Source organism: Tetrahymena thermophila (assembly GCF_000189635.1).
Source record: "Tetrahymena thermophila SB210 genomic scaffold scf_8254043, whole genome shotgun sequence".
NCBI lineage: Eukaryota > Ciliophora > Oligohymenophorea > Hymenostomatida > Tetrahymenidae > Tetrahymena > Tetrahymena thermophila.
In genome coordinates, this window is record NW_002476027.1 from 1 (window position 1) to 27998 (window position 27998).

At 24.6% G+C, this 27998-nt stretch overlaps 7 protein-coding genes across 7 annotated transcripts; 4 read left to right on the plus strand and 3 right to left on the minus strand. All coding sequences in view use genetic code 6, as the record gives it.

Moving 5' to 3' along the window:
* Positions 1-1069: 1069 nt before the first annotated feature.
* Positions 1070-7967, minus strand: TTHERM_00781040 (hypothetical protein; the record flags this gene model as incomplete). The annotated part of the gene is made up of 5 exons (XM_001026260.1): positions 1070-6595; positions 6649-7071; positions 7134-7181; positions 7279-7801; positions 7891-7967. The coding sequence occupies 5 exons, from the start codon at positions 7965-7967 to the stop codon at positions 1070-1072; spliced, it is 6597 nt and encodes a 2198-aa protein (XP_001026260.1).
* Positions 7968-8738: 771 nt separating this feature from the next.
* On the plus strand, positions 8739-9774 carry TTHERM_00781030 (guanylate kinase; the record flags this gene model as incomplete). The annotated part of the gene is made up of 5 exons (XM_001026259.1): positions 8739-8999; positions 9055-9192; positions 9249-9347; positions 9408-9529; positions 9600-9774. The coding sequence occupies 5 exons, from the start codon at positions 8739-8741 to the stop codon at positions 9772-9774; spliced, it is 795 nt and encodes a 264-aa protein (XP_001026259.1).
* A 542-nt stretch (positions 9775-10316) lies between these two features.
* TTHERM_00781020 (hypothetical protein) lies at positions 10317-12389 on the minus strand (the record flags this gene model as incomplete). The annotated part of the gene is made up of 1 exon (XM_001026258.1): positions 10317-12389. The coding sequence occupies one exon, from the start codon at positions 12387-12389 to the stop codon at positions 10317-10319; it is 2073 nt and encodes a 690-aa protein (XP_001026258.1).
* A 1094-nt stretch (positions 12390-13483) lies between these two features.
* Positions 13484-16509, plus strand: TTHERM_00781010 (EF hand protein; the record flags this gene model as incomplete). Its single annotated transcript, XM_001026257.2, has 6 exons — positions 13484-13764; positions 13821-13955; positions 14014-15921; positions 15976-16078; positions 16135-16308; positions 16366-16509. The coding sequence occupies 6 exons, from the start codon at positions 13484-13486 to the stop codon at positions 16507-16509; spliced, it is 2745 nt and encodes a 914-aa protein (XP_001026257.2).
* Positions 16510-17793: 1284 nt separating this feature from the next.
* TTHERM_000780999 (alpha/beta fold hydrolase) lies at positions 17794-18826 on the plus strand (the record flags this gene model as incomplete). The annotated part of the gene is made up of 5 exons (XM_012800622.1): positions 17794-17846; positions 17921-18339; positions 18387-18489; positions 18542-18678; positions 18729-18826. The coding sequence occupies 5 exons, from the start codon at positions 17794-17796 to the stop codon at positions 18824-18826; spliced, it is 810 nt and encodes a 269-aa protein (XP_012656076.1).
* Positions 18827-19275: 449 nt separating this feature from the next.
* TTHERM_00781000 (hypothetical protein) lies at positions 19276-25400 on the minus strand (the record flags this gene model as incomplete). The annotated part of the gene is made up of 16 exons (XM_001026256.2): positions 19276-19524; positions 19579-19870; positions 19920-20236; positions 20312-20588; positions 20641-20729; positions 20788-21238; positions 21295-21926; positions 21985-22426; positions 22477-22896; positions 22944-23084; positions 23141-23816; positions 23884-24009; positions 24081-24456; positions 24548-25159; positions 25235-25289; positions 25375-25400. The coding sequence occupies 16 exons, from the start codon at positions 25398-25400 to the stop codon at positions 19276-19278; spliced, it is 5181 nt and encodes a 1726-aa protein (XP_001026256.2).
* Positions 25401-26639: 1239 nt separating this feature from the next.
* Positions 26640-27460, plus strand: TTHERM_00780990 (S54 family peptidase; the record flags this gene model as incomplete). Its single annotated transcript, XM_001026255.2, has 2 exons — positions 26640-26964; positions 27036-27460. 2 exons carry the CDS (start codon positions 26640-26642, stop codon positions 27458-27460), a joined length of 750 nt encoding a protein of 249 aa, XP_001026255.2.
* Positions 27461-27998: the final 538 nt, after the last annotated feature.

Sequence of the window (27998 nt, forward strand, 5' to 3'; positions counted from 1 at the left end):
CCCCAACCCCAACCCCAACCCCAACCCCAACCCCAACCCCAACCCCAACCCCAACCCCAACCCCAACCCCAACCCCAACCCCAACCCCAACCCCAACCCCAACCCCAACCCCAACCCCAACCCCAACCCCAACCCCAACCCCAACCCCAACCCCAACCCCAACCCCAACCCCAACCCCAACCCCAACCCCAACCCCAACCCCAACCCCAACCCCAACCCCAACCCCAACCCCAACCCCAACCCCAACCCCAACCCCAACCCCAACCCCAACCCCAACCCCAACCCCAACCCCAACCCCAACCCCAACCCCAACCCCAACCCCAACCCCAACCCCAACCCCAACCCCAATTAATAGACACTTTTCTTATTTGTTAGAAAAAGAAAAATAATTTAATCAATTTTTTCCAAGAAAAACAATTCATTTCTTTAATATAAAATTCTTTTTTTTTTAATTAATTCGAATTCACTTAAGTGTTAATAAGGATTCTAATGTTATGTTAATTCATAAATAAATGTCTTGAATATTCTTTTCAACAATAAATTAATTTATTAATTTAAACAAATATTTACAAAAATACTTTTAAAATTAAAATTTACAAATTTTATCATTAAATGCAAAAACTAAACTTTTAACCTTTCAAAAACAAATGATTTTTTTTAAAGAAAAATCCTTTTGATAATATTTAAAAAAAATATTTTGATCAAATTCAAAATCAAATTGCATAATTCACTTTTAAAAATTACATAAATTGCTTACTAGATAATTATTTTATTTTTATTTATCTGAGCAAAAGTTTTCAAAAAATATATTAGATAAGAATTCATGTAATGATTAAAAAAATAAAAAAAGTTCAACTTAATTAAAAAATGAATTTTTTTAAAAATTAGTCTGACTAAACACAACATTGATTAGTGTTAAAAAGATTTTTAAAAAGATAATTTAAAGATTTTATGATTGAAGATAAAAACTAAATTTTTGGTTAAAATGTAATTTACATAAATAATTAGTTTATTTGTTAGTGAGTGAGTGAGTTAGTTATTTATATAATAAAATAGTTATTCAAATCTTTCAGTACTAATTTTTATTATCAGATCCTTAAATATTATATCTAAATTACTTTGAAATTTATATTCCGAGAGACAATAAGTCCTCAAAAGAATGTGTTTATGGTGTAACAGTTTCGTCTATTTCTGAATCGAATGCCAATAAAATTTTTATAAGCATACTAAAATAGTTTTTAGTTTTCATTTCTAACACTTCAAATTTTATAGCTAAATCTTATTAACTTAATCTTTATAGATTCATATCGTCTTCGTATTGTTAGCGTTCTATTAATAATTTTTCATATTCCATATTAACTTCACGAAGCTAGCGTTGGAGATCACGAATCTAACGTTTTAAACCTTCATTTATGTTTTAGTCTTATTTTGCTTCAGCTAATTATTGCTTTAAGCGATTTACTTCACTTTAAAGTTCTGCTGTTGCTTACTAGCTCTATGCTAAAGTAAGTTCAGCTTTATTTTTATAGGTGCTTTCCAACTTAGCAATGTACTCATATTTAAGTTATAATTCTTATTTTAATCTTTACTCTGTTTCGATTTATAAGTTATCTGATTCTTCAAGCTACTTGCGTTTTTTTTCCAAGTTGTTCTCTAGTTATGAAGCATAATTTTTTTACTCTTTCAATTCTTCCTCAACGTGCTTAAGATACTCAGCTTAGCTTTCTATCTTATCCTAAAGTAAAAGGATTGTTTATGACTATTAATCAATTTAATTTTCTCCAAGAACTATTTCTTACTATTAAGCAGAAATACGCTCGTTTTATTCTAAAATTTCATCTTTAGCTAAGTTTATTTATTATTGCAATTATTATATTTATTACTTAAGTTGATTTGACTTATTCTATTCATCAACAATCTAACGCTCCATATTCTAAATATTCTTACTCAATTTTTTCTCATTTTCTTAAGAACTATTTTTAAACTATTCAAACTATTACTATAATTTTTTTTCTTTAATCTCATGTGAGTTAACTTAATTAGTGAGATCCAAGTTATCAGTTGTCATTTTTTCATTTATTGATTTTAGCTTTTCTATTTGATCATTAAGTTCCTAGTTCTCGCTTTGATAATTTAACATTTATTAGCTAAGAGTTTCTATTTCAAGCTAAAGTTCATTTAGCTTGTCTTATAATTCCTCTATAATCTGGTTTTATTGACTTTAGACTTAAGATTCAAAAGGAATTTACTTCGAAGATTGATTTTAACTTTTAATCTTTGGTAAACTTTTGTTAGAAGCAATATTTTATAAATCTCTATTATCAATAGATTTATTCTTTTATGAGTTAAAATCTATTTCGAACTCATTAAAATCTTCTTAGCTTGGTATAATATTATATTCTTCAGTTTTTTCTGCCTTCATACTCATCTCTCTTTGGCTATTTTTTTAATTTCCTAAATATTCTAATTCTTCAAATTCTTAGTCATCTTCTTATCCTTAATTTAATGATTGTTGATAGTTTTCACTACTCTTACGAGAAGATATGTTTGATATTTTAGAATAAGAGACTGATTTTTTAGGGACATTAGCCTATTATTATGATTCGTCATCTCTTTCCATTCTTTTGCTCTTCTCTTTTTGAGAATTATCTAAATTACCCTAAAACTCAAGTTATTCAGATTCATCTTATAACTAGTTTTCATTATTATCTACATCATAGTGATCATTATTATTATCTTAATTAATTTGGTTTTTACTATGTTTGCTACTCTTTCTTGATGGAGGATTTGATATCTAAGAATAAGAAACTTGTTTTTTAGGATTTTCTGATTTTTGTGATGCAAATTTATTTATTGGATCTTAAACATACTCTTCTTAATTTGGTGAATCTATGCACTCACTTATCTTTTTTAACGAAGGGGACTTAGAAGGATACCTCACTTCATTTTATTATTAAATATTTTGCTGGGTTACAGCTGCTTATTCTTATAAAGCTTATATTTAATCATTTAAATTTAATACTTTTTAATTCAATTCTTGATTTTCTTGTATTTTTAATTCTGTATTTATTTTAAGAGTTTGAGCATCCTTCTCAATCTAGCTGTTTAGTAATTTTAACTCTTATATTTCTTAATCTTTTAAATTTAAGTTTTTCATTAGATTTAAATACTTTTTATCTCTTTCTTCAATTTACTCTTTGTGGGAGTTTTGAATCATTTGAACATTTTTTTATGCTTAATCTAATTAGTATTGTAGAAGTTCTTTTTCTTGTTTTAATTATTCGTGGGCTGAGCTCAGTACGTCTTGTTTAAATTGAAGTTCACTTTTTTATTCGTTAAGCTCAGTTACTCTTGCGTACAATTAATTTATTCTTTCTATCTAATTTGGGGCTTCATATTCTAACTTTCTAAGCTTTTCTCTCTCCTAGTCTGTTTATTTTTTTAATTCTTCATTCTCTGTTTACAGCTATTATATTTTTTTCTTGTTCTCAGTAGATTCTAATTCTAATCTTCGAGTTACTTTTTTCAGCTCAGACTATACTTAATCAAGTTCAGCTCCCTTAAGTGCCTCTTTTGCTGTACCAGATGCTAATGAAGTTTCTAACTCTAATAAAGCACTCTCTTTATCTCTATGAATATTCTTGAAACTTTCTTTTAACACCTGTAACTCATCTATCATATTTTTTTCCCTTTCTTCTAGTTTTTAACATTTTTAATTCAAATCTCTAATTTGCTCACTTTAATTTCTTTTTTCTTCCTTTAGCTTGGTCGATTCTTTTTGTAATAATTCATTTTCTAATTGAGTCTCCTAATTTCTTTTAGAAATAACTTCTAATTAAGCTTAAAGTTCTCCTTTAATGTCATTTAGCTGCTTATTTTCCTTGCGAATTATTAAAAGCTTCTCTTAAAAGTCTTATAACTCTGCCTAAGACGAATTAAGCTAGTTAATCAGTTATTATTCTCTTTCTTGATTAGAAGAATTCATTTGCTATTTAAGAGATGTGAGTTCATCTTTCAGCTATTTAATCATTTTATTGAGCTTGTCTACTTCTTAATTCTGCAAGTTATTTCGAAGCACAGAATCATGCTATTAATCAATTAATTACTATTAAATAGCAGCTATAAATTCTTCTCTCTGAATAGCATTTAATTTCATTTCTTCATTTTCTCTTGCAAGGAGGATAGAGCGTTCATTAAGCTTTTCAGACTAATTTTGAGAAAGTGAAAGCCTGTATTCAATCTATATTCTTTCTTGCTTCAATGCAAGGTTTTCAGTAGAATGGCTATCATTTTCTAAAATAAGATTTTCCACTTTTTCTTCGAGCTTAGCATTTGCATTCACGTATTATTCTAACTGCTCTTTGATTCTGTCATTTTCTCTTTAAATATTAGCTTATTTTTCACAAATAGCGTCATTACATTCTTTAAGATTAGAATTTTCTTGTTTTTATTCTCTGAGTTCATTAGTTATTTATTCTACAACACTTTGAATTCTTTTATTTTCTTAAACTAAATTTTAATTAGCAAGACTAATCTTTCTTTCTTTTTCTTAAATTTATGAAATTAAATTGTTGTATTCCTCGCATTCAGACTATAGCTATTTAAGTCTTTCCTAAGTATCATTGTACTTTAAATTAATCAGATTATTTTCCCTTTAGAGATCCTCAAACATTCTAATTTATTTTTCAAGTTACGTTTCTAAGTCAATAACTTGTTTTTAAATATTAAGACATTCTTCTTCTTTATTTGACAATTACTATTATAACTCCATTCTCTTTGCATGCTATTGAGCTTGGATTGTTTTTTAGTCTGTATTTTAAATAACTTTAGCTTATTACTCTTCTATGAGCTGTTACAATTCATGATTCATTTATGTAAGAGATTAAATTTAATTCTAAAATAATTCTATTTCTTTTATAGACTTATCATTAAACAAATTAGCTTAAGATAAATCATTTTCTAGCTTATTCTAAATTCTCATCAATTCTTCTATTCTATCATGCTGACTATCTAATTCTCTTTATGCTTAGTCTGCAAATAACTCTTGAGCTCTTTCTTTTTCCTACAGTTTTTCTTCTAAAATTTGAATTGCTCTCTCAGCATTTTCCCAGCTAAGCTTGATAGCTTTTAATTCTTCTTCGATACAAGATTACTGAGTTTCACGTTATTTTATAACCATGAGTAACTCATCTACCTTCTTTTTTTATTATTCTTCTATTATACTTCTAATCTATCTTGACTCTTCAAGTTAAGATTGCTATTATTCAGCACGACGTTACCATTCTCTTACACTGCTTTATAGGTTATTATTTTCATCTGCAATTTATTGCTGCTTATGAGATGCTCTTAAAGCTTCTAATTTCATTTCTTATATAAGTTCTCTAGATTCATTTAATTCAGAATTAGCAACAGCATATGCTGATTCTTTAATTTTAATAGCATTCTAAACTTCGTGTAATTAAGCTCTCAACGTTTCAATTTGTTTTCTGTAGTTGTTTGCTTGACTTTCTTGATTTAGCTAAACTTCTAGCTTTACTTATTATTGCTTTATGAGGTCTTCTTATATTTTGGAAATTTCCTTTTAGCTCTCTGACAACTTAGATTCTAAAATACTTATTTTTTCATTTAATGCTAATTTATCTCTTTTTAATTAAGCATTTTCCTCCTCACAATCTTATAATCTTGATTTTTACAAAGCTATTTTTTCTTTGATTTGCTGTTCTGTTGCATTCCAAACATGCCCTTCATTTTTTCTATGTGCTAATTCCTCATGAGCATCTTATATAGAAATCTGGGCTGATTTGAGAGCGACTTTTTTCTAGGTTACCTCTTCATTAAGAATTTATATTTTTCTTTTTTGCTCTTAAAGAATGCTGTCAAATTCTTCTTCTCTTTTTTCTTTTTCTTTTTCAAGGGCTTCATATTTTTATTGTATTTCAATTTTTTTCCTTTCATTTTATTAACTTATTCTAATTTAAGCTTCAAGCTCCCTTTATTTTTATGAAATCAATTAGTCCCTCTATTCAACTTCCTTTTACCATTCAGTTGCACATTATTACAACCTTCTCTCCCAAGTATCTTAACTTTCTTACAATTTTCTATCATTCAAGGTGTTTTAATTTATACGTTCAAAATCTATTTATTCTTTTGTTTCTAAAAATTCTTTTCTAATTTACTAGTTCTCTTCTTATAATCTTCTTATTTCGATTTCTAGCTTGTGTATAACATTTTCATAATGGATTTCTGTTTCTTCTAGACGTTTTTCTACTTACTCCTTAACAAATTAAATTTCATTTAATCTCCTTTCCCTCTCTTCCATCTATTTCAGCTAGTTTAAATAATTAGTTAGTCTTTCTTCTAATGTCAAATTTCTTTCAACTTCTCTTTGAAGCTCATCTCTCAGTTTTTCTTGTTCATCTACAGCTTCTTCTTTTTGCATAGATAATATTTTAAGTCTATCTGTGAAGAAATCTCTTACTGATTTCCATCTCATTAAAGTTGTAGGAAAGTCTTCCCTGCATTATATTTTATACTTTTATTAAGCCTCTAATATTGACCTATTTAATTCTTCAAGATTTTCTTTTCTTTCATTTCTCTTTTTAAAAAATGATTTATCTCTTATGCATTATAAAAATAATTCAAATTTACTGAATTAACCATTTCTTGATTTTGTCTTTGTATTTCAGCAATTTATTTTTCAAGAATGTAAATGGATTATCCTCTTTAATCACTCTCTTAAAATTTATTTTGAAAGTTTACCCTTAAATTTTCTAATTCTTGCATTAAACTTTCAACTTCTTTTTCTTTATCTTCTAGTAGGAAGTACAGCTTTTTAATAGTTGCCTTTCTATCTTAACATTTTTTTTCAGTTTTAGCGAGCTATTTTTCAATTTTATCATATTTAATTTGAATAGAGTCAAGTTCATCTTCATATTTACGAGATATTTCAACACTTTCTCTTGCACTTTTTAAAGGCTCACTTACAAGCTTCATTTTGAGCTAATTATTTTCTTCTCTAAGTTCTTCAAATAATTTTTAATATCCTAAATCATTTCCTTTAGTAGAAGATCCCTAGTTGTAAAATGAAGTTTTTAAAATTAATTATGCTTTATTAATCCAAATTAAATAGATACCTATTGCATAAATAAGGTCTATGTTGCAAAATTTTCAGTTTCTTATTCCTATATTAATATTAAATTTTTTTATTAATTCTATTTTAACTTTTTTTTAATTATTTGTGATTTGAAAACTTTAAATTTTTTAATAATTAAATAATACCAAGTGCCTTAATGACTTCTCCATATTTTCACGATCTATTTCAAATAAATTGAGAGCATACAAAATATCACTAGAGCGATTTCCTTCAACAAATTTTTTTAATTTTTAAGAGGATAGAATAAAATTTTTAGCAGAGGCTATAAAGTATTCAATTTTTTTTCTTGCTAATTCGTTCTTAAATTGCTTTGCATTTAATCCTATTTTGTCTATATCTCCAGCAGCTGCGCTAGAAAAACCAGGTATTGCTCCTGGCGGCGCATTATTAATTAAACCTGAACCATATGTATAATTGCTAGCATTATTTTCACTACTAAAATTGTAGTCTCTCCCTTCAGAGCGATCCGTCAAAGGAAATTGTAATCCTTTAATTTTATTTGTACTTTAATAATTCGTTTATTCAGTAGATTAACGTTCAACTGAAAAAAACTTATTGGTACTTTGTTTTTCAAATTAGCTATTAAAAGGTTGAGTAACTTATTTTATATTTTTAAGGTTGGTTGTAAAAAAGTTTGCATGGTTTAAGCTATTTTTTAAACATAAATAATTGATTTATAATGAAAGATAATAAAATCATAAAGCAAGAATATGGCTATATAGTAAGCTATGATTTACTTTTTATTAAATGTTTTATGAGAGTCTTCTGTTTTAAATTTAGAAGGAGACGTCCCAAGACTCCTAATTCCACTCATTAAATTTATAAATAAGCTAAAATAACTAAATTTATATGATAGAATGCTATAATATTTGATTGATGAATATTTATCTATCTATCTATCAAGTTTTTTAAGATTGAAAATTTTAAATAATTAATATATATTGAAAATTTAATTTATTTCTTTTGAAAATCAAACTGAATAAAATTTAATAATCCTTAAGTGGGCAAATAAATATCTTAAAATATGTTCAGTCCTATTTTTAAATGAATAAATACTTTGATAATCTATTTATTTAGATAATAATTAAATTCATTTGAAAAAAAAAACATTTACTTATTATATTCTTTATTTATTTCTAATAAAAATTTAAAAAAAATAAATAATTTAAATCTAATTTAAAAATACTTTTTTTATTAATAAATTATTTTTGAATTTCATTTATTGGTTGTAAATAAATTTTTATTGTTTTAAGTAATAATAATTTTTTTTGCTTCAATTTTATGTAAGTTTTACTTTTAATTTAATATTTTCAAAAACTTTTATCTTGAGCTATCTGTATCCTTATCCTAAATAACAAATTTTAACAACTTTTAAAGAAAGAACTTTTAATTAAAACTATTGAAATTTTGATAATAAATAAATATATAACAATTATAACTTATTAATAGTTAAAGTCCTTAAATTTTAGCATTCGCATAAAATAAATCACTAAACATAGCAATAAGATTATTTAAGACTTTTAAATTTTCATATTACTTAATAAATAAATCAGCATTAGTAAAATATTTGGTAGTTTTAATAAAAATGGATAATTAAGGATTCGATTCGGAATTAAGAACTTATTACAATGATGTAAAAACTTAAATTAAAAATGAACACTCAGAATACATTAAAAAGCATCCAGAATTACGTGAAATTTTGAATGATTTTCTTTCAACAGTAATGCTTGAAAAACCTTAGGATGTTTATGAATATGCATAACAGTATTTCTCATATTTTAACATTGAAAAGGATAAAATTTTACTCAAACCTATCATTATTTCTGGTCCTTCAGGTGCAGGAAAAGTATATGATTTAATGTATTTTTAATACTCAAAAAAAATACTTTTATATTAAATAGGGAACATTAATTAATATGATTGTTCAGTAACATAGTGATAAATTTTAAAAATCAATAAGTTATACAAGTAGAAAGCCATAACGTGGAGAAACTCATGGGGTTGAATATTATTTTGTATCAAGAGAAGAGTTTGAAAAAGTAATTTCAAAGAATATTTTCAAGAAAAGTTATTCCAAATCTTCTTTAAAATTTAGGAAATAGCTAAAAATTCATTCCTTGAATTTTGTGTTTATCAAGGAGAGTATTATGGAACACATAAAGGAAAATTAGAATCTATAATATAATCTTGCAAGGTAAATACTAATAAATATAATAAATAATAAGTCACTTTAAATAAAATAAATTCATTATAGATTGCTATACTTGAAATTGATGTACAAGGAGCAAAAAAGGTTCATAAAGAACATCCTGAATGGAATTATTTATTCCTTAATGCACCAAGCTTAGAAGAACTAGAAAAAAGAATGAAAGCTAGGTATATTTATTAATTGATTTTTATGTTTCAAAATAATTGCTTTCTTTCTTTTATAATTATTTCTACTTAGGGGATCTTAGCTTACTGAATTGTAAATAGATGAAAGACTTAAAATTGCAATTAAAGAAATCGATGAGAGTAAAAAGTTAGGTTTCTACTAAAATCTTGTCAATGATGATTTAGAAGAATGTGTAGAATAATTTATTAAAATACAAAAAACTAAATACAATGATATCAAATGGTGATATTTTAAATATTTATTTATTTATGTATTTATTTATTTTAATAATTAACTAACATTTTTAAACACTTTAAAACCAATTTAAAAATTATTTTTTGTTAACTTAGAACTTATTGATAAGACTAACAAATATTAATTTATATTCTATTTTTAAAAACTTTAAAAAATATATTTTTGAATATGAAAATCATAAAAATATTTTTTTAAAATCTACTTACCTCCTTAATTCATGAAATTTAAAATATGTATTTCTTGTCAAATTTTTATTTCTAAACTCAAATCTGGGATTTAAAATTTATATTTGAAGAGAATTTAAAAAATATTTGTTGGTGAAAAAGATTAATGCTTATGATAAAGTAAAATATAAAATTATATATGGTTTATTAAATATGAGTTATATAAATAGAAGTATAAGTTTTGGAAGTATAGGAATTAATAATATATATTGTGTAAGTGATTGGGTTGGTTTTGAGGTGGTGATTATTTGTATTTTAATTTTTTCGAATGGAACTCTATGATTTAATGCTTAAATTATATTTAATTAATTCAAACAACTCTGTTCTCTTATAAATTTAAGATAGATTAATAAGCAGAAAGAAAATTTGTGGCATTAGAAATACTACTGCTATATTAAGGAAATCTATCATAAAGATTATTAAATATCAACAAAAATAGCTTTAAGTCGTGTAAAAGTGTAACTTAGAGTTATGATTCAGCTTAGCATATTACGTACTCGTATGTAGGAATGAGATCATCGCAACCATATATTTATTATTATTAGACAATGTTATCTTAAAGATTATTTGAGAATGGAAAATTTTCTTCTGTTTATTTTACTTCTTGATCTTGATACTGCTACTATTTGACTAAATTTTATGCTTTTTTTATATTTGATTCCATGGATAAACAAAATTCATCTTCCTCCTCAATAGGATGCTTAATTTAATATGACTGTTTAAACCCAATTTATTCATTCTCATTTATTTCTTCAGAGTTATTTTTCCCTAACGAGAATACACTTGCTTGTAATTACTAAGATTTTTCTGCTAAAGATTGAGGAGACAACAATGATGTACTTTAAAGGTATGAATTTTGGTATAAATTTTTTTATTAAGTTTGTTAAATAGAACTTTAATTTTTTTCTTCCATTATAACCTACTTTACTACATGTTAAATAATTTTTATTCCTTCAATCATGTTTTTTTAAAATATTGGAATAACTTATTTGTATTTTTCTATTGAATTTTTAAAATGACTTTGCATATCGCCATATTATTTTGTTTCTCTGCAGTACACATCATTTTTAAGGTATAATTTCATGTTAGTAAAAAGTTTTTTAGTTTAATTAGAATAAATTTGTTACATCATAAAACGAATCCTTTCAAATACTTTGTGGTTAAAATTTAAAAGCATATTTATAACGGGAAACGCTTTAGAATCCATATTTTGCATAAAAGTTCTTTTATGTGTGGGAGATGAGGATTCTCCAATATCTTTTTCTTATTACTGAGAAGCAAAATTATCCATAATTCTTTCTATGAGTTTTTCAAAAACTCTAACAATAAATCTTATTTCAATTTATATCCTGTTTTCTAATAGTTTTGGTTCCTTCATATATTCTTTAGGGACTTTATCGTTTTCTTTACCATATAGAGCAAAGAAAGCTTACTAAAAGGCTGTAGAAACTTTTCTAAATAATAAAAACATTTCGTCAGACTCTTTCATATAGTGTTTAAATTTTTTTAAGTCTCTTTTGAGTTAATACTCTTCATCGTCTACAGGATAATGATTAAAATAATAAGTTTGATATACTGATAATTTGTTGTCCTAAGAATGCTAATTGAATAAAAATAAATTATGTTCACCCAAAAAGCTACCTATAGAAGAAGATTAGGTTTTTCCTCTCTAATATATATTTTAATCCTCTTATTTATGGCACTCGCTAACAATATTTCTCTATAAACAAGGCTAGAAGTTATCTTTATCACTTTGATTCCTATTATCATCCAAGTTAGTTGCTGAATTAGAATATTTATTTAGGTTTTATTATTATTACCGAATAGTTTTCTAGCTATATTTAAATTATGGTATAGTCTAAAAGCTAGATTTTATTTAATTATTAGCTTTCTAATCACATTTTTTGCGATTCATTTAATGAAAGATCTAATTTTTCTTAAGTTCTTTACAAAAATTAGCCCATTCCTATTGAGAGTTCGATACAACTTTAAGTTCTAAATTAAACAATTATAAATAATCTTTGATTTATTAGTGATATTTATCTAAATTTTTGCATAGTTAAGAAACAAGGAGGTTTTTTTCTTGGATATCTATATTTGAAGATATACTGTCATTTTAATTAGAATTTTATAGGCTGTTATAGTATTAATAATAATCTTTTATCACTTCATCAAAAGATTCTTATTTAACAAATTCCAAATCCTCTGTGATATCATTTTCCCTCAGTATGCTTTTAGAAAGTTAACTATCTTACTATTTGATTTAATTATTTTATTCGCACTCATTTTTTGACACTGTTTCAATTTTGTTTTGTGCTTGATATAAGGCTAAAATCTATTTCTCTCTTGAGGAATATAGTTTCTTTCTATTTGAATTCCCCATTTCTTGTTATCTAAGTGATAGCTAGTTTTTAACTAAAATTTATGTCAGAATTATTCAATATTAGTATTTATTTTTCTGCAATTATACTCTTTCTACTTTTTTAATTATTTTAGGGATTAATAAATTGCAGAAAATAAATTAATTATTTTGATAGATTTCCTAATTAGGAGCAAAAGGTAAAATAAATATTCTTTTTCCATCAAATAACTAAAAAGAAGATTAATAAATGATTAAGATTTGTATGAAAAAAGAATCTTAGTTATAATTTTTTTTGAAGAGAGCAAAATTTATAATCTAAATTTTTACTTTCTTCTCAAATATAAATAAAAATCATATCCAAATCATTTATTTAATTTGATGGATTTTATTAACAATAAATCAAAAATCTAATTATTGGATCATTTGGCATCTAATTATTATTAGTTTACACTTTTTATCTAAGATAATCCATAATAAGTATTTGGTTAAAATAAATATAAAAATGACCTAAAATTAAACTTCATTATTTATTTAGGAAAGATTTTTGATAAGCTCCTTTTCATTAACATTAAATATTTTTTTTATTTTTAATTAAAAAAAAATAATTTTTTTGACATTTGAAATAATTTAATAAGTTTTTCTAAAATTTAGTTAATACTAAGAAATAAATAAAGAAATAATTATTTTTTATAAAATAAAAATTATTTTACTAAATAAAATATGTTTGATTTTAGAAATATAGCCTCAGTGTAAACTTTTTCAACGACTATATTTACAATCAATTAATCAAAAACTAAGCAGATATTTTGAACCAATAAATTTTCAGAAATAAAAAATAAACTTTCTTTACTTTTCTCTTAAAAATAAAATATAGTGGAAAAATAAACATAGATAAAAGTTAACTAATCAATATACAATTTAGATAATTTAGCTAATAAAAATAAAGAAAAAATAAGGTAATATAAATTATTAATTAATTAATTCATATTGAATTAGTATTTTAAGTAATATTTAGTAAAAATACCTGTCAAAAATAAATTCTTATAAACAAAAATATTTTACTGATTTATCAATAAATAAATAACAATCAATATTGAAAACAACAACATACATACATGATAAGTTAGATTTAAAGATAAAAGCTTTGTGATTTGATCCTTGAAATAGGTAAGCTAGAAAAGAAAATAGAAGTAGTGAGACAATTGTTATGCGAATACCCAGAATTTACTCCATATTCTGCTTTTAAAAGGATAGATATTCGATAAGTTAATGAAATATCTTCTTATGATATAAGACATTTTGTATAGGAAAATAACTCTACTATTTCAATAACATAATGTGAACTTTTTATCAAACTGTTTGACAAAGATGGAGATAAAAACCTTTCCTATGATGAGTAAATTAATACAGTTAACAAAAATTTTTAATTAATAAGCAAAATAAAATTTAAAGGTTTTTAGACGCAATCCTTCCTTAAGATAACCCTAGATTAAGATAAAAAGTATTGTAAAAAGAGCCAATTGCTTTACTACCTGGAGAGAGGCTTGAATCAGAAATAGAATACACAATAATTAAATTAATAGATTGGTAATTTAGTTTTTATAATAAATAAATAATAATTTTATTTGTACAATAAAATAAATAGGGAAAGCAAAGGAGTTTAAGAATTAGAATAAGAAAAGTATGAGTTTTTGGGGAAGGGCGTTAACAACATTTCTAAATTTTTGCAGGATTGCTTTTATTTAATTGATGTTGAAAAAAAAGGATTTTTTAATGATAAATAATTGGAATCATTTTTCTTGCACAACTCAAAAGTTATCTTTCCTGAAGAAACTTAAGCCTTTTTTAGGAGATTAACATATAATTGCTCTACTGAAGTTATACAAGAAAATGATTTTATAATAGGAATTGATTTTGCACCATACAATCGTGATAGATAGAGTTAAACTAGAGCTAGAATTTAAGCCCCTTTATTATCGTTTGGCATAAATAATATTTAATAATAAAATTCACTTCAGTAAAATTAAAGTATAAAAACAGCAAATTTTGGACAAAAAACTAATGTAGAAGGCCGCAGTAGAATTTACAGCCAAGATAGGTAGTCATTTGATAATAACTTAAATCATACTACTCCTACTAAAACTCCAATAAAAGGCTATTATACTTAAGATTTTTCTTCAAGAGGATTGAGAAGTAATAGTAACAGCAATTACAAAACTTAGCCTAATAGCAAATTAAGAAGCTCAAGCATTACCACCCCATCATAAATAAAAAATAACGAAAGTAATGTAGGATATGATGTATTAACTTACTCAACTAGTAGCTATAAATAGAATCCTTATTCAGTTTAGCCAGCTGCTACCACTTCGGTGAAAGTGATTAAACCTTTAGAAAAGGATTTAGGTAAGGTAAGGGTTAAAGAAGAGTTAGAGAGATAGCACTTGATGAAGAAATTAGCAATAACTAATAAACCTAATTCAAAAGTAGATTAAATAGCAACTAATAGTGCAAGGATAGTGAGTGGTAAAAAAGTTGCTAAATTTGCACTATCAAATGCAGAAACAGTTGATAGTTTCTACTAACCAAGTGCTACCTATTCAGGCTCTAAATAAAATAGTTCAAATTTGAAGTAAAAAAAGACCACCCCTTTGAAGCAGAGATAAGAAACCTCGCCCAATTACCAAAAGTCACCAATTTAAAAAAACAGTACATCATCTATGAGAAAATAAAAAACTGAAATTCTAGAAAACGAAGATTTAGAAGCTAAATAAATTGACTAAAAGTAAACTCTTCTTTAATTTAAACAAGATGTTAGATGCAAATTAGCAACTTCTAAATTGAATTATGAGCGTTCGTTATCTCCAGTAAAGCAAATAAACCCAAACAATATTAATTCTAAATAAAATATCATAAATATTTGTCTGAATAATAATTCATCAATAAGAAATTCTTCAAGAAATGGTAGAAATGGAAGTGGAAGTAAATTATCATAATCTTACATTTTAATTGAAAACGAACCGATACGCAAATCACCTGAAAAGAAAGTTCCCAAAAATAAAAAGTCAAACACTTAAACATCTAACAACTCTATTCTTTTGTCTAATAACCCTCAAAGAAACGAAGAATATATTGAAAACAGTATTTCTTACTTAAAAAAATCAACTCTCAAGAAACAGCAATCCTCTCCAAACAGTAATAATTCATTATCCCTTTCAAACTAGGGCGAGAAGGATTTATACACTCGTCTCAATCCTAGTGCAGCTACAAAAACACCCTAAAGAAGCTTAAAAGCAAATATATCCTATCATATAAATAGTTACCTGATGGCTATAATTAACAATAATAAAAATCTTGAAAAAATAAAATAAGACCTAGCCTTAAAAGCAGACTTCAATTTGTATGACGCATTTAGACTCATAGATTGGCAAGAGAGAGGAGTAATTACAGCTTATAATATAGAAATGTTCCTATCTTCTCATAAAATTTCTGCTACAATCAATGAAATTATTCTTTTAATTAAGAGATTTGATTTTCTCAAACATGGAGCTCTAAGGTAAAAAACTGTTTTTTATATCTAAAAATTAATTTATTTTTTAAAATTTTAAAGATTCTCTGATTTTAGTTGTGCCTTATTATCAAATTAAGGAGAGTACAAGAGTTTAGTTGAGAGAAGGCAAGGATCTGACATATAGCAAGAAAATATCAAGCACGTAAATTTTAATTATTTTTAATGAAAAAAAGCCTAAATTATCTTAATTAAACAAAGGTTTTTTCAAGAGAAACAATGAAGTTGTATACAAAATTAATTGTAGAATACCTATCTTGTGAATATTAATTAGAAGCAATACGTTAGTCTATTTCTTAGGATAAAAGATGGGATTATGAGTATTGTTTTGATATGATAAATGAATCATAGACTGGCCTTATAACAGGATTAGAGGTAATTATATTCTAAATGTTCAAACTAGAGCTTATATTATTAAAATAAAAAAAATAGCTGAAGCACTTCTTGGAGTATTAAAACTACCTACCAAATGAAAGAGACATCTCAAGTATTCTAGAAAGATTTGATAAAGACGAGGATAATGCTATTTCAATTAGTGAATTTGTTAGTGAGATATCTCCTCGTTCTTCAGCTTGATTGATTGTATCTAGTTTAACTATGATATTTTTTAAAAATAAAATAAATTTAACTTACAATTTTCCACCTGTAAATAATATTACCACTTTTATAATAATAATTTAAAATTTAATTAAAATAGTAAGGAAATAAATTGATGTATTAATAGATTATATATTTCGTAAATATGTTTAAATTTACAAATAATAGCTCCTACAAATTTTCTTTATATATTCTTTTAACCCTAAATTAACTACACACAATTATTTTAATAATTTCAATAAACATTATTAAATTTTTATCAATTTTTATCATTAAACAAAATTATTCTCAGTCAAAAAAAAAATTCTTGATAATTATTTTTTATAAAAATACCTATTTATATTTTTCTTCATAAATTTGATTAAAATATTATTCTTCTTTTATTTAATTTTTTTTCTTCTGAATAAAAATAGCGATTACTTAAATTTATATTTAAAATATAAACTTTTTTTAACTAATAAAAAATTAGAATTTTTATCTTATTTACAAAAGTTTTTTTGTGTGCTTTCAACTATAACTTAAATTATTTGAGTTTATATTTAAATGGTTATTATTAAAAAAATCAAAAAAACTTATTTGATCTTAATATTTGTCAATAAGATTTTATATTAGAACTATGTTTTTAATATTGTTAAAAACAAATTACATTAAATATCTATTTAGTTAAAGATTAAAGCAAAAATTAAAATTAATATAAAGAGAATAATTAATTAATTAACTTAAAAATATATAAATTTTAGCACTTTATTATACTTCATTTATAATGGATCTTGTTGAGGAAATTAGTAATATTCAAATTCTTTTTAAGCTAAATCTATGAATTTAATTTTCCTATTACAAACCTTAAAATAAATAGTTATTTTCTTAGTTGGCCTGCTTATTTTTTTAAAAATAAGACCTCAAATATACTCAAAATTTGATTTGTACTTTAGATAATCCTAAAAGAATTTAGATATAATAAACAATTGCCCAAGCATAAAAAAAGGAAGATACTTTCCAACATTCTACTTGAGCTTAGGATTGCTCTAAGCAGTTTTTGGCTCAAAGTCAAAACACACTGAATAATTTGTGAAATTTAGAAAGTAATACATCACAATAGCTGACTATGGAGAATTTGGAGTAGGTAAATTAAAATACTTATTTCGCTCAAAAAATATACATACAACTCTTTCATTTTCTTTTATTTACTCATTCTTTTAAAAAACATTAGATTGGGTTTATTCAGATGATAAATAGTTAGAAAGAACACCAAAATAAAATAAGATGATATGTATATTTCCTGGTCTAGTATCTTCAATAAACGAGCCTTATATAATGTAAACAAGCAAAAATCTTTATATCTATTTTCCTAATTAAAAGTATTTAAATTTTAATAACAAAATTTAATAAGTAATATTTTAGCCAAATGCTATAAACATGGGTATGAAGTGTGTCTTTTAAATGATAGACTTTATACTAATAGAGATAATGGAAGAGGAGTTTCATTTCCTAAAAATAAACCTTTCACATTTGTAGATGACTATAAAAAAATTCTTGAAATAATTAAAGATTAATATTAAGGTTACACTTTTTATGCAATTGGTCATTCCTTTGGTGCTAATACTTTGGCAAGATACTTAGGATTGTATGCAAATGAAAACATCTTTTCAGCTGCCGTTTGTGTATCAAATCCTTGGGATTTCTATTTGGGATAAAGGTATTTATCTAAAACAATAGATTAATTTCTCCTAAATAGTCGAAAAAAAATTCTCAGATAATATAAACATATTTTTAAAGATTAAAAACCTAATTACACTAATTATGATTATGGTAAATATTTTTGAATTAAGCATAAATTAACTTAAATTATAAAAAAGACGAGCTGTTATAAACTAAAAATTGTAGAGAACTTGATAACAAGTTTACCTCTAAGTTACTAGGATATAGGACAGCTGATGAGTATTATAAAAATATAAGCAGGTAATTTTATTTTTTTTATTTTTGTAAAGATTAACGAAATACTATTTTTTAGCATTCATTACATTGATTAAATAAAAATACCAGTGCTCTTCATACAATCTAAGGATGATCCTATATTAAGTGAAAATACTCTTCCAATAGATGAAGTGAATAATAATAAGAATTTAATAATGATTGTAACAAATACAGGTAAATTAGTTTATATAAATAAAATATTTATCTCATTGTATAAAATTAAGGTGGGCATGTAGGATGGTTTGAAGGTTTATTTTAACCAAAAAGATGGTATCTAAAACCTACTTTAGAATTTATAGATTATTTAGAGCAATTAAATTGACATATCATATTTTTAATTTTAAAAATCTTTTGAAAAAATATTTAATAGTTAAAATAGCCTAAATTGTGCTTTTTTTGATTTCAGTTAAAAATAAATAAATTATTTTTTCTAAAAATATTAAATAAAATTAAATGTAAATACGTACATAATTATTTTTAATCCTAAAAGTATTTAATTAAAAAATTAAGAAAATTATTTATTTATCTAATATTTATTCATTAAAGTGCTGTTTATTTTTTAATAAAAAAGAATAATTTTGATTAATATTCGACTTACAAAAAATAAATTAATAAAAGATTATTCTTTCTTTATTTATTTTATATTAACTTATTAACTTATTTATTTATTTACTTACTTACTTAATTATTTAATAATTTATTTTTGATAATATAATAGTAATTTATATTATTAATCCTTTACTTTTTTATTTATTTATTTAGTTTTTATTTTCAATTTGTTAAGTCTAAAAACTAATTTAATCCAAAACTAGAAGCAATATCGAATCTTATGCCCTTATTGAATTATTCCATTTCTATTATATTAGGAACACCTTTAAATTCTGAAAAGTTTTAGTATATTTTCCTTGAGTTTTATAATTCTTTTGTAGTGGTATTAGTATATGCCCATTATTTTAATTTCGATGAAGGCAAATACCTGAAATCGAAAAGATCAACTTAATATGGATTCTTGAAATGTCCCTATTAAATTAAAATATTTAATTAATTTTATTCTCTAAATATAAAATTTTTTACTTCTCTTTATGCATCTACTATTCTAACTATTATTGATGTAAATTCTGCAAGTTTTGTTTAGCTTTTATTATTACTGAACTATTCTTAGAATATTTCCCAAGGATCTCTTTTAGCCATTTATTACAGTAGAGAAGGATCTACCTTTCCTTTAATTAAAGGAAGCTAAAATGCTCCTGATAAAACATACCCATCTGGGCTGAAAAGTGGTACCATAGTCCAACCTACATCAAAAGTCTATTTCTGATTTTTGGTTAATTATACAGCTTTGACATCGACAATAACTGACAAATACCTTTTAGAAAAAAATTATTAAAAATATGTTTAAATGATAACTTTTATACCTATTAAATGGTTGGTTCCTGAAATACATGAATTCTGAATTAAATGAAGGAGACTCAGCATAAGATAGCAAATTAACATCTGAAACTAAATTAACATTATTTGAAATACCTTCTTCTTAGTAAAACTCTCCTGGAGGATTAAGTGAAATAATAGCTCCATAAATCCACTTTGAATTTGGAACTTTATGTAACCCATCTAAAGCAAATTTAATACCAACTCTTTAATCGTATTTAGCAAAGTACATCATATCAATAACTTTTACATCACGTGTATAGATAAGCTTTTCATCTAAGAATTATCTGTAACCTGCAGTTTTCTAATTAAATAAATTTAACAAATTTTTAAATAGAAATCTCCTTATTTAATTAAATAATTAGTTAATATGAATTACAATATTTCTATCAATTAAAGTGATTAATCTATTGAGTTTTTCATCAAGTCTATTTTTCCTAGATTCAAATAGCCCTACTTCAGGTTCTGTGAGTTAAATAAATTAGGTATTATAAACACCAGTTGAGTAGTTAGGCTTAGGATCTACAATACCTTTACGTATCCATTCTTTTTCAGGGAAATCTTTCTTGTTTAGAGATCTTTTACCATCATCTGATAGAGCAGCTTTTTTAATTCTGACTAATAGTGAGGCACATGGTATTCTTTCTAAGGATTAACTAGAAATTAAATTTATATTAACAATTTATTCAGATTAGTTAAAAAATTTACAGATAATCTAAGTTAAAAGGTCTTTTTGTCCTATCGAATTCTTAGCAGTAAATAGGAAGTTAATATGCTCCTTCAAATATACAGCAATTCTATTTTTTTGATAATATTAATTTTTCAATAAATAAATAGATAAGCTTTTTTCAATACTTCTTCATTGACTTCTTCAGGTTATTTATTTGTAAATTGATTTATGAAAAGAGGTATAGCAGAATAACCTACTCTTCTTGTTTCTTTTCTTGTTGTATCATAAGTAATTATTGTGAACAAAAGCATGGAGGTTCTATCTATTTCTTCTTTTCTGAGCTCTCTTCTGTAATCATATTCAGGCATAAATTAAGTAGAGTCATCCTTTGGTAAACAAGATTCTTGTTTAAACATTTCTCCAAAATCTTTATTCACCACATCAATCAAAATCTTTGTAATAGTAACTTTGTCTGGTAAAAATCTCATGCCATCGACGTAAATATCTATACCCATGTTTTTAGTATATGCATCAGGATTCCATTAAGGCTCCAAGTTTTCTATAAATGCATTTTTATTTTCTTTTCCTTTTTAACCCCTTCCTTTAAGTGTTGTATCAACGATGAACTAGGTGATGCTTTTTATTTTATATAAAAATATATATATAAAAGTAATATAAAAACTTAGATTTACTCATTATCTGTAACTTTCTTTTTTTTGATTGCATCTCTAGCTTTTTTAAGATCTCTTTCAGAAAATAAAATTTTTTCTAGATTAAGAACTACCTAGGTCTTTGTAGACATTTCCTTTGCTCCTGTGTAATTAAGATTTGGAAGAACTTAAGCAGGAAGTTTAGAATACAATTTTATCCTTTATTCTCTTTCTTTGATCCTCCCATCTTCTACTACTTTAAAGTAGTTTTCTCCTATTAATTGATAATCAAGCCCACCATAATTTATACTGGTATCAACTAACTCCTTTTCTTATAACTCAATAGGCTCTGGTAGTTCCAGAAGTTTTACGTGGAGCCAAATATCTTTCTTATTTACTTTTTAATATCTTAGAACATGCCTTAAAAATTTATATCTCTCTTAAAATCTAATATCTTAGCCTTGCTCCTTGTTATTCATGTTTTCGAAGTGAGGATTTTGCACTAAATTATCTATAACTTAGTTAGGAGGTATATTTAGCTTAATTTTATTATTGAGTGGATTATGAATCGATGTATGAAAAGTGCATTATAAACCATTTTCATCATGAATAGGTAAAGTATCCATTAAAGTAATAGCTACTCTGCAATGCGAACGTGCAACATGATTTAAAACCTTTTATATTATTTTAAGTTTAAATAATTCTAATACTCTGAATGAATATTAATTTTACAGCAACAACCGTAACAGCTAAACCTCCTGACAAATCATCTTCGACAGGTGGAGGTAGCTATGCTTGAGAAGCCCTGGGTGGCTGATATAGCTGCAGTTGAGGTGGCGGTTCAGGTTCATCTTCTTGTGGGATATTTGAATACTAGGGAGGTGGCTACTAATAAGAAATGCTTGGAACAGGGACAGGATCAGGTTCTTACTCTATCTCAATAATATCTTACCTCGCACCATAAGCATTCCTTAAATGAATTTGAGGAATAATATATTCATGCATGGTATGATCAGGGTATAATGAAGAAACTCTTCCATACTCATCATCGTTTGGATATGCAATACGGAAATAAATCCAAGCTCCTGGTATAGGCTCTAGGTTTTTAATTTCTGGAATTGATATATTTACATCAGTAGGACCGTAATATAAGGGGCATTTGAATTTGCCACGTCTATAAGAAAATAAAAAATTAATATTAAAGATAAAAAGTAATCGATTTACTTAAGTTATCTCTTAAAATCAAATAGATCAACCTATGTCCACCCAAATGTGTCTGTCCTTCCGATATTATCAGCTAAATTTTTTGAAAAGGGAAACTAAACTTCCATGATCATGAGGGTATCTGGATCTGCAGGAATATCGAAAATTTGATTTGATTCTCCAATTATACACCTTACAGTTTAAGCACTTTCCACTTCAGTATCATGCGGATCAACTAACTTAGGCTAATAAATAGTGTCATTCCTATTATAGATCCCAAAAACTACTTGTGATAAGGGAGTTCTTGAAGGCAAGCCAAGCTTATAATCCCAGTGCACTATAAATCCTTGATTTGTATCATAATCTTTATTAGGTAACAATTAATCTCCTTCTTTTCTTATTCTTGCTGCTAAAATCCATCTTCTTTGATCATCTATCCATCTAATCGTAAACAAGTTTATAAAATATGAATTTTTTAAAAAAATTACCTTTAATTATCAAATCTTCTATCTAGGTATTTTCTTTCTTATTCAAACTTTCTTCTCATCTTTGCCAACCTCTATTCTTAAACGATTTTTTCAATTTCTGCCCTTGTAGTAGATATTTACTTGTACTGCTCCATTTTGAATCTAATTTTTTATTGCATTAAAATTCATAAAATAAATGTTTGTCTATCAATTTATACCTATAAAGTTCCGTGCCAACAGGAATTCTAGATAACACTCTAAGAGCATCTACTTCTTGCTATGTTAGATTTATCAAGCTTCTTTCTTCTTTATCTAAGTCAACCGATCTGACTTCATTATGCATAAAAAATTCATTATTTGGAGTAAATATCGAAAAAGGATTTGGTAGTTAACTCTCGCTTTTACCACCCATGTTGCCTGATGAGTGAACCATACTTCTTGTTTAATTGTGGATATTTTAATTCCCAGATTTAAGCAAACTAATTTGTTATTTAATTCTTTCGTTTTCTTATTGTTTCATGTTAATCATCATATCTATCGAATCTGGAGGCTAAGTACTAGCTAAAGAAATATTCATATTTCCTTAAGGAATCATACCTGATTTAGCATTAGTAATTTAGTTAACCATCTAATAGTTTGTAAATGGATCGTTTATCATACCTGGCATCATAATTGGAGGTGCAATAGCATTTTAAAACTGTGATCCAGGCTAAATGGTGGGTGTTATTTCATTTTATTAAGTATTTATTGCGTTTTTATATAAATTTTATATATTGTTCATATTTTCTATAAACTTAGGATCATTTCCTCCTGCTTTCATGTAGTCATTTTTGATTGCATTTAATTCATTGAGCTTATTGTCAGCATACATAGAAATATCGTTTTTAGGATTATCTATTTAGAAAATAAAAGAGATTTAGATAATTGTAAATAATATATTTATTTATTTATATTTGTTTACTCGCTATTTTTTCTACATTTTCCCTAAAAGCATTCAATCTCATGGGATCATTATTCACTTTTCCTTAATAATTGTTGTAATAATCTTTCACTCTGTTTGGAAAATTTCCATCAGGATTTTACTTTCCTTAATATAAAATATAAATATTTTTTAGAAGAAAAAAACTCTTTATTTAATTAATTATTTAAAGAAAATACCATAAATTTCATCGCCATCGTAAGGCATCATTTCTCTCTTATACATTCCTAAATTATCATCTTTCATTTATCTCAAGCGTTCTTCCTCTGCTCTCACTTTTTCTCTCATTCCAGGTACGTTAAAATTTCCTAAATCTCTCATATCTCCTAATATGTTTTTCGCTGTTGCTAGTCCGAAATTAACATTATTAGATCCAACAACTCCTTTTATGTCACCTGATTTAATTTTTTCTAAATTATTCATAATCCTAGCTCTTTCATTTTCAAGTTATTCCCTTCTTAGTTTAAGTTAGACCATTCTTTCTGCTTTTTCTTCAACCATTTTTTCATTTACTTTGTTATTCTCTTTTTTATTAAACTACAAGCCATCGACTACCTAATCATAATTAACATAAAACATTTTTGGCGTAAATATTTAATTAAATGAGTATGCATTATTTAATACCATAAGCATATTTTAATTTTACCTTTTGCATTCTTTAAAGTTCTTCTTATCTCATTATATCTAAATTTTTAGAATTTGACTCTAAATTTTCAATATCTCCGACAAGCTCTTACTCTTTTAGCCTTAATGCTTCTCTTTCTTATATTAATTTTTCTAATTCCCTTTTCTTTTCTTATCCAACAGCTGTAAGTTTTGCTTTTTCTAAATCAACTAGAGCTCTTCTTATTGAATCTTTTTCTATTCTAGCCCTTATTTCTTTTTCTTTTTTCATTTCAAGCTCATAAAGAAGCTCTTGTAAAACATTTTCATCTTCTTTTTTTTTAAGCCTTATTTTCATGCGTTCTTCTTTTAACTTATTAAGTTCTTAATCTAGAAGGTCATCTTATTTTCTCATATCCTGTCTCTCTAATTTCTTAAATTCCTAATCTTACTCTTTAAGTTTTTCTTTTAAATCCTAAAGACTCATCATATTTTCATTTTAGAGTCTTAACTTGTCTTTATCAGATTATTTTGCTAAAAACTATTAATAATCTTCGCCTTTAATTGCTCCCTATGTCTATTTTAAATTCCTTAATTCTGATTAATATTTCTCCTCCAACTTCTATAAATCAGCATAATCGCTACCTTGACAAAACTATTTTTTTTAATAATAAAAATAAGAAAACCATATATATATTTTATTTTAAATCAATAGCCATTTAAATAATACCTTTTTTAAATGATTCTGAAGTTATTCAGAAGATTCAAATTTCATCTTGCATGATCTATATATTTATGAAATATAAGCTATTAAATTATTGCATTGCAATGTTTATTGCTATATCTTTAAAAATTAAAATTCAAACATACTAGCATTCATTAAATAAAGTCGTCATTTTTCTGAGGCTTTTTCTTAACTTGTTTATTTAAAGCCTTCTATTTTCTATTATATTTTTATAACTTTGATATTACTTAAGTATTAGTATAAAAATTTAAAAGGAAGATTTAATATTCTTAAAAAAAATTAATGATCATAAATTTTTATTAAATTTTGATAAATATAACATCAAAATATAAAACTGGATAATAAAAATAGTATCAATCAATATATTTTAAATTATATGTTTGCTAAGATTACCCAAGAAAAATCATTTTTATGATGAACGATCTTAATTTTTTTGCTTCTTTTAAAGTAAAAAAATAATTTAATTTAATTTAATATTAGAATTATTAACAATAGATTTATTTTTTATTATAAATCTAAAATTAATTGTGTAATATTTTTTATTATAATTCAGAAAATATTCTATTTACAATTTCTTTCTAATCTTAATCTAAAAAAAATTATTTTAAAAATAATAATTATTTTTTTTGTTTTGAAATTTAAGAATCATTTATTTATTTTTGTTGCTAAATTATCAAAAATACTTCATGCCTTAAATATTTAAAATTAATAGGAAAAAAATATTTTGCTATCATTAAAATATCATTTCTAAAAAATTAAATTGATTTTATTGAGATAATTTTAAGATATTGTTTTTTTCATAAAAATATAATATTTAAATTTATAATTTAATAATCAAGTTTTGTTAACGTTATTTCATCTTTATAAATAATCTTTTTCTACTTCTAAATAAAGGAGATAACTTTCTTTAAATTGTAAAAAAGTAATTTTGTTTTGAAGAAAAATATAAAAATTCAAAATAGAAAGAAAAAATTATTAAAAATTTCTATATTTAACTTTTAAATTAAAAATTTAACAAAGTAAAATTTATTCTATATTAATTGATAATTTAGAAGTTAGTTAAAATAGATGTCAGTTATTTTTTTTTATTAAAGTAAATAGAGAATGTCAAATAATTTTGAATATTAATGTTGGAAATACTTTATATCCAAAATTTACTTTTGTCTATTTAATTTATATTTCAATTTATTCGTCATACATTGCGCACATCTCAAGTTATTCATGCCACAGAGTAAATATACATTCGTTCCAGATATTTATTTGCAATTAGAAAATATCATGCTATTGAGTGAACATAATAATAATCAAAAAATTCTTTTCAAAAAATATTAAAAAAAACAACTAAAAAAAATTACTCGATATTTGATTAAAAAGAAATTGATTGTAAAACATGGATTCTGATATTTAATAAGATTTGGCTTAGACTTTAATGAGGTAGCTAATATCTGCTTATTAAACAATTTAACCATCTACATATGACAAAATTATGCATAAATTAAGATTTTTTAATCCTTTGAAGATTACCAAAAATAGAAAATTTGGTCCAATCATTTTGGCATCAGTAAATCTATTGATACATTATCTCAAGCATAAGCAGATAATCTCACCTCAAAATTTTAGAAAATTTTTTACCCTTAACATTAGAAATTTAACTGAAAAAAGGTTTGTTAATTTAATATCATATGCGTTTACTCATGTGTCGCTTCCACATTTATGTAAAATAATTATTAATTTTCTTTTTAAGTCACATTTAGGCAATATATTAATTAGTCTTTTATATAAATAGTATCTAATATCCTTTTATTCTACGGATACAGTGATAATATTAGCAAATTATTAGGCATCAAAAAAATGTTTTTGATTTATTTGACTGGTGCATTGATAGGAGGTGTGATTTTATACTGGTAATAAAAGAAGAATAGAGACTAATCAAATTTCAATGGCTCAAATGCAGGTTACACTGCATTAGCAGGCTATACTGCCATGCTCTTACAAAATTATAATAGACAAATGGTTGGTATTAACATACCTGCTTGGTTTGAATGTCTTATTTCAGTATTATTATGTATAAGCTAGTAAAGCAACGACTTTAAAAATAAAGGAGTTATTGAAATTACAGGTTTTTTGACTGGTATATTACTATACTACATATAATAATTTATCCCATAAAAATAATACCTCAAAAGAGACTTAGTGATTAGTATCATATGATAAATAAAAATATTACTAGTCAAAAGAATTATAACTTAAAAAAATACTCTATAAAAATTAAATAACAAACTTCAACAAAATTACTATTTAAATAAATGAATAAAAAAATAATTTTATACTAATTAACTGTAATAATATGTAATATTTATTTGTTTATCAAAATTAACAATTTATTAAATTCTAACTTAATTAGAGCTACTTTTCTTTTTAATAAATAAAATAAAGAAATTTAGAAAATTCTTTTATTGATTTAAGCCAAATTAGAAATTTGTAAAGCAAATTTATTATCTCTAATTAAAATAGATTTTTAAGTTAAAATAAATATGATTTGTTAATAACTTAATTTAATTCAACTTTATATAGAATTTATTTATTTTTAAAATATTTGTGTTTTAATATTATGCTAACCATTACTAATATTTTTAAATCTGAAATAACTCTTAATCATTTGATAAAAATAATTCAAAATTGCTAGCATCAAATTTTGACTTTCTGTTTTTCATACCATACCAAAATCAATAGTTACAAACCTAAATGT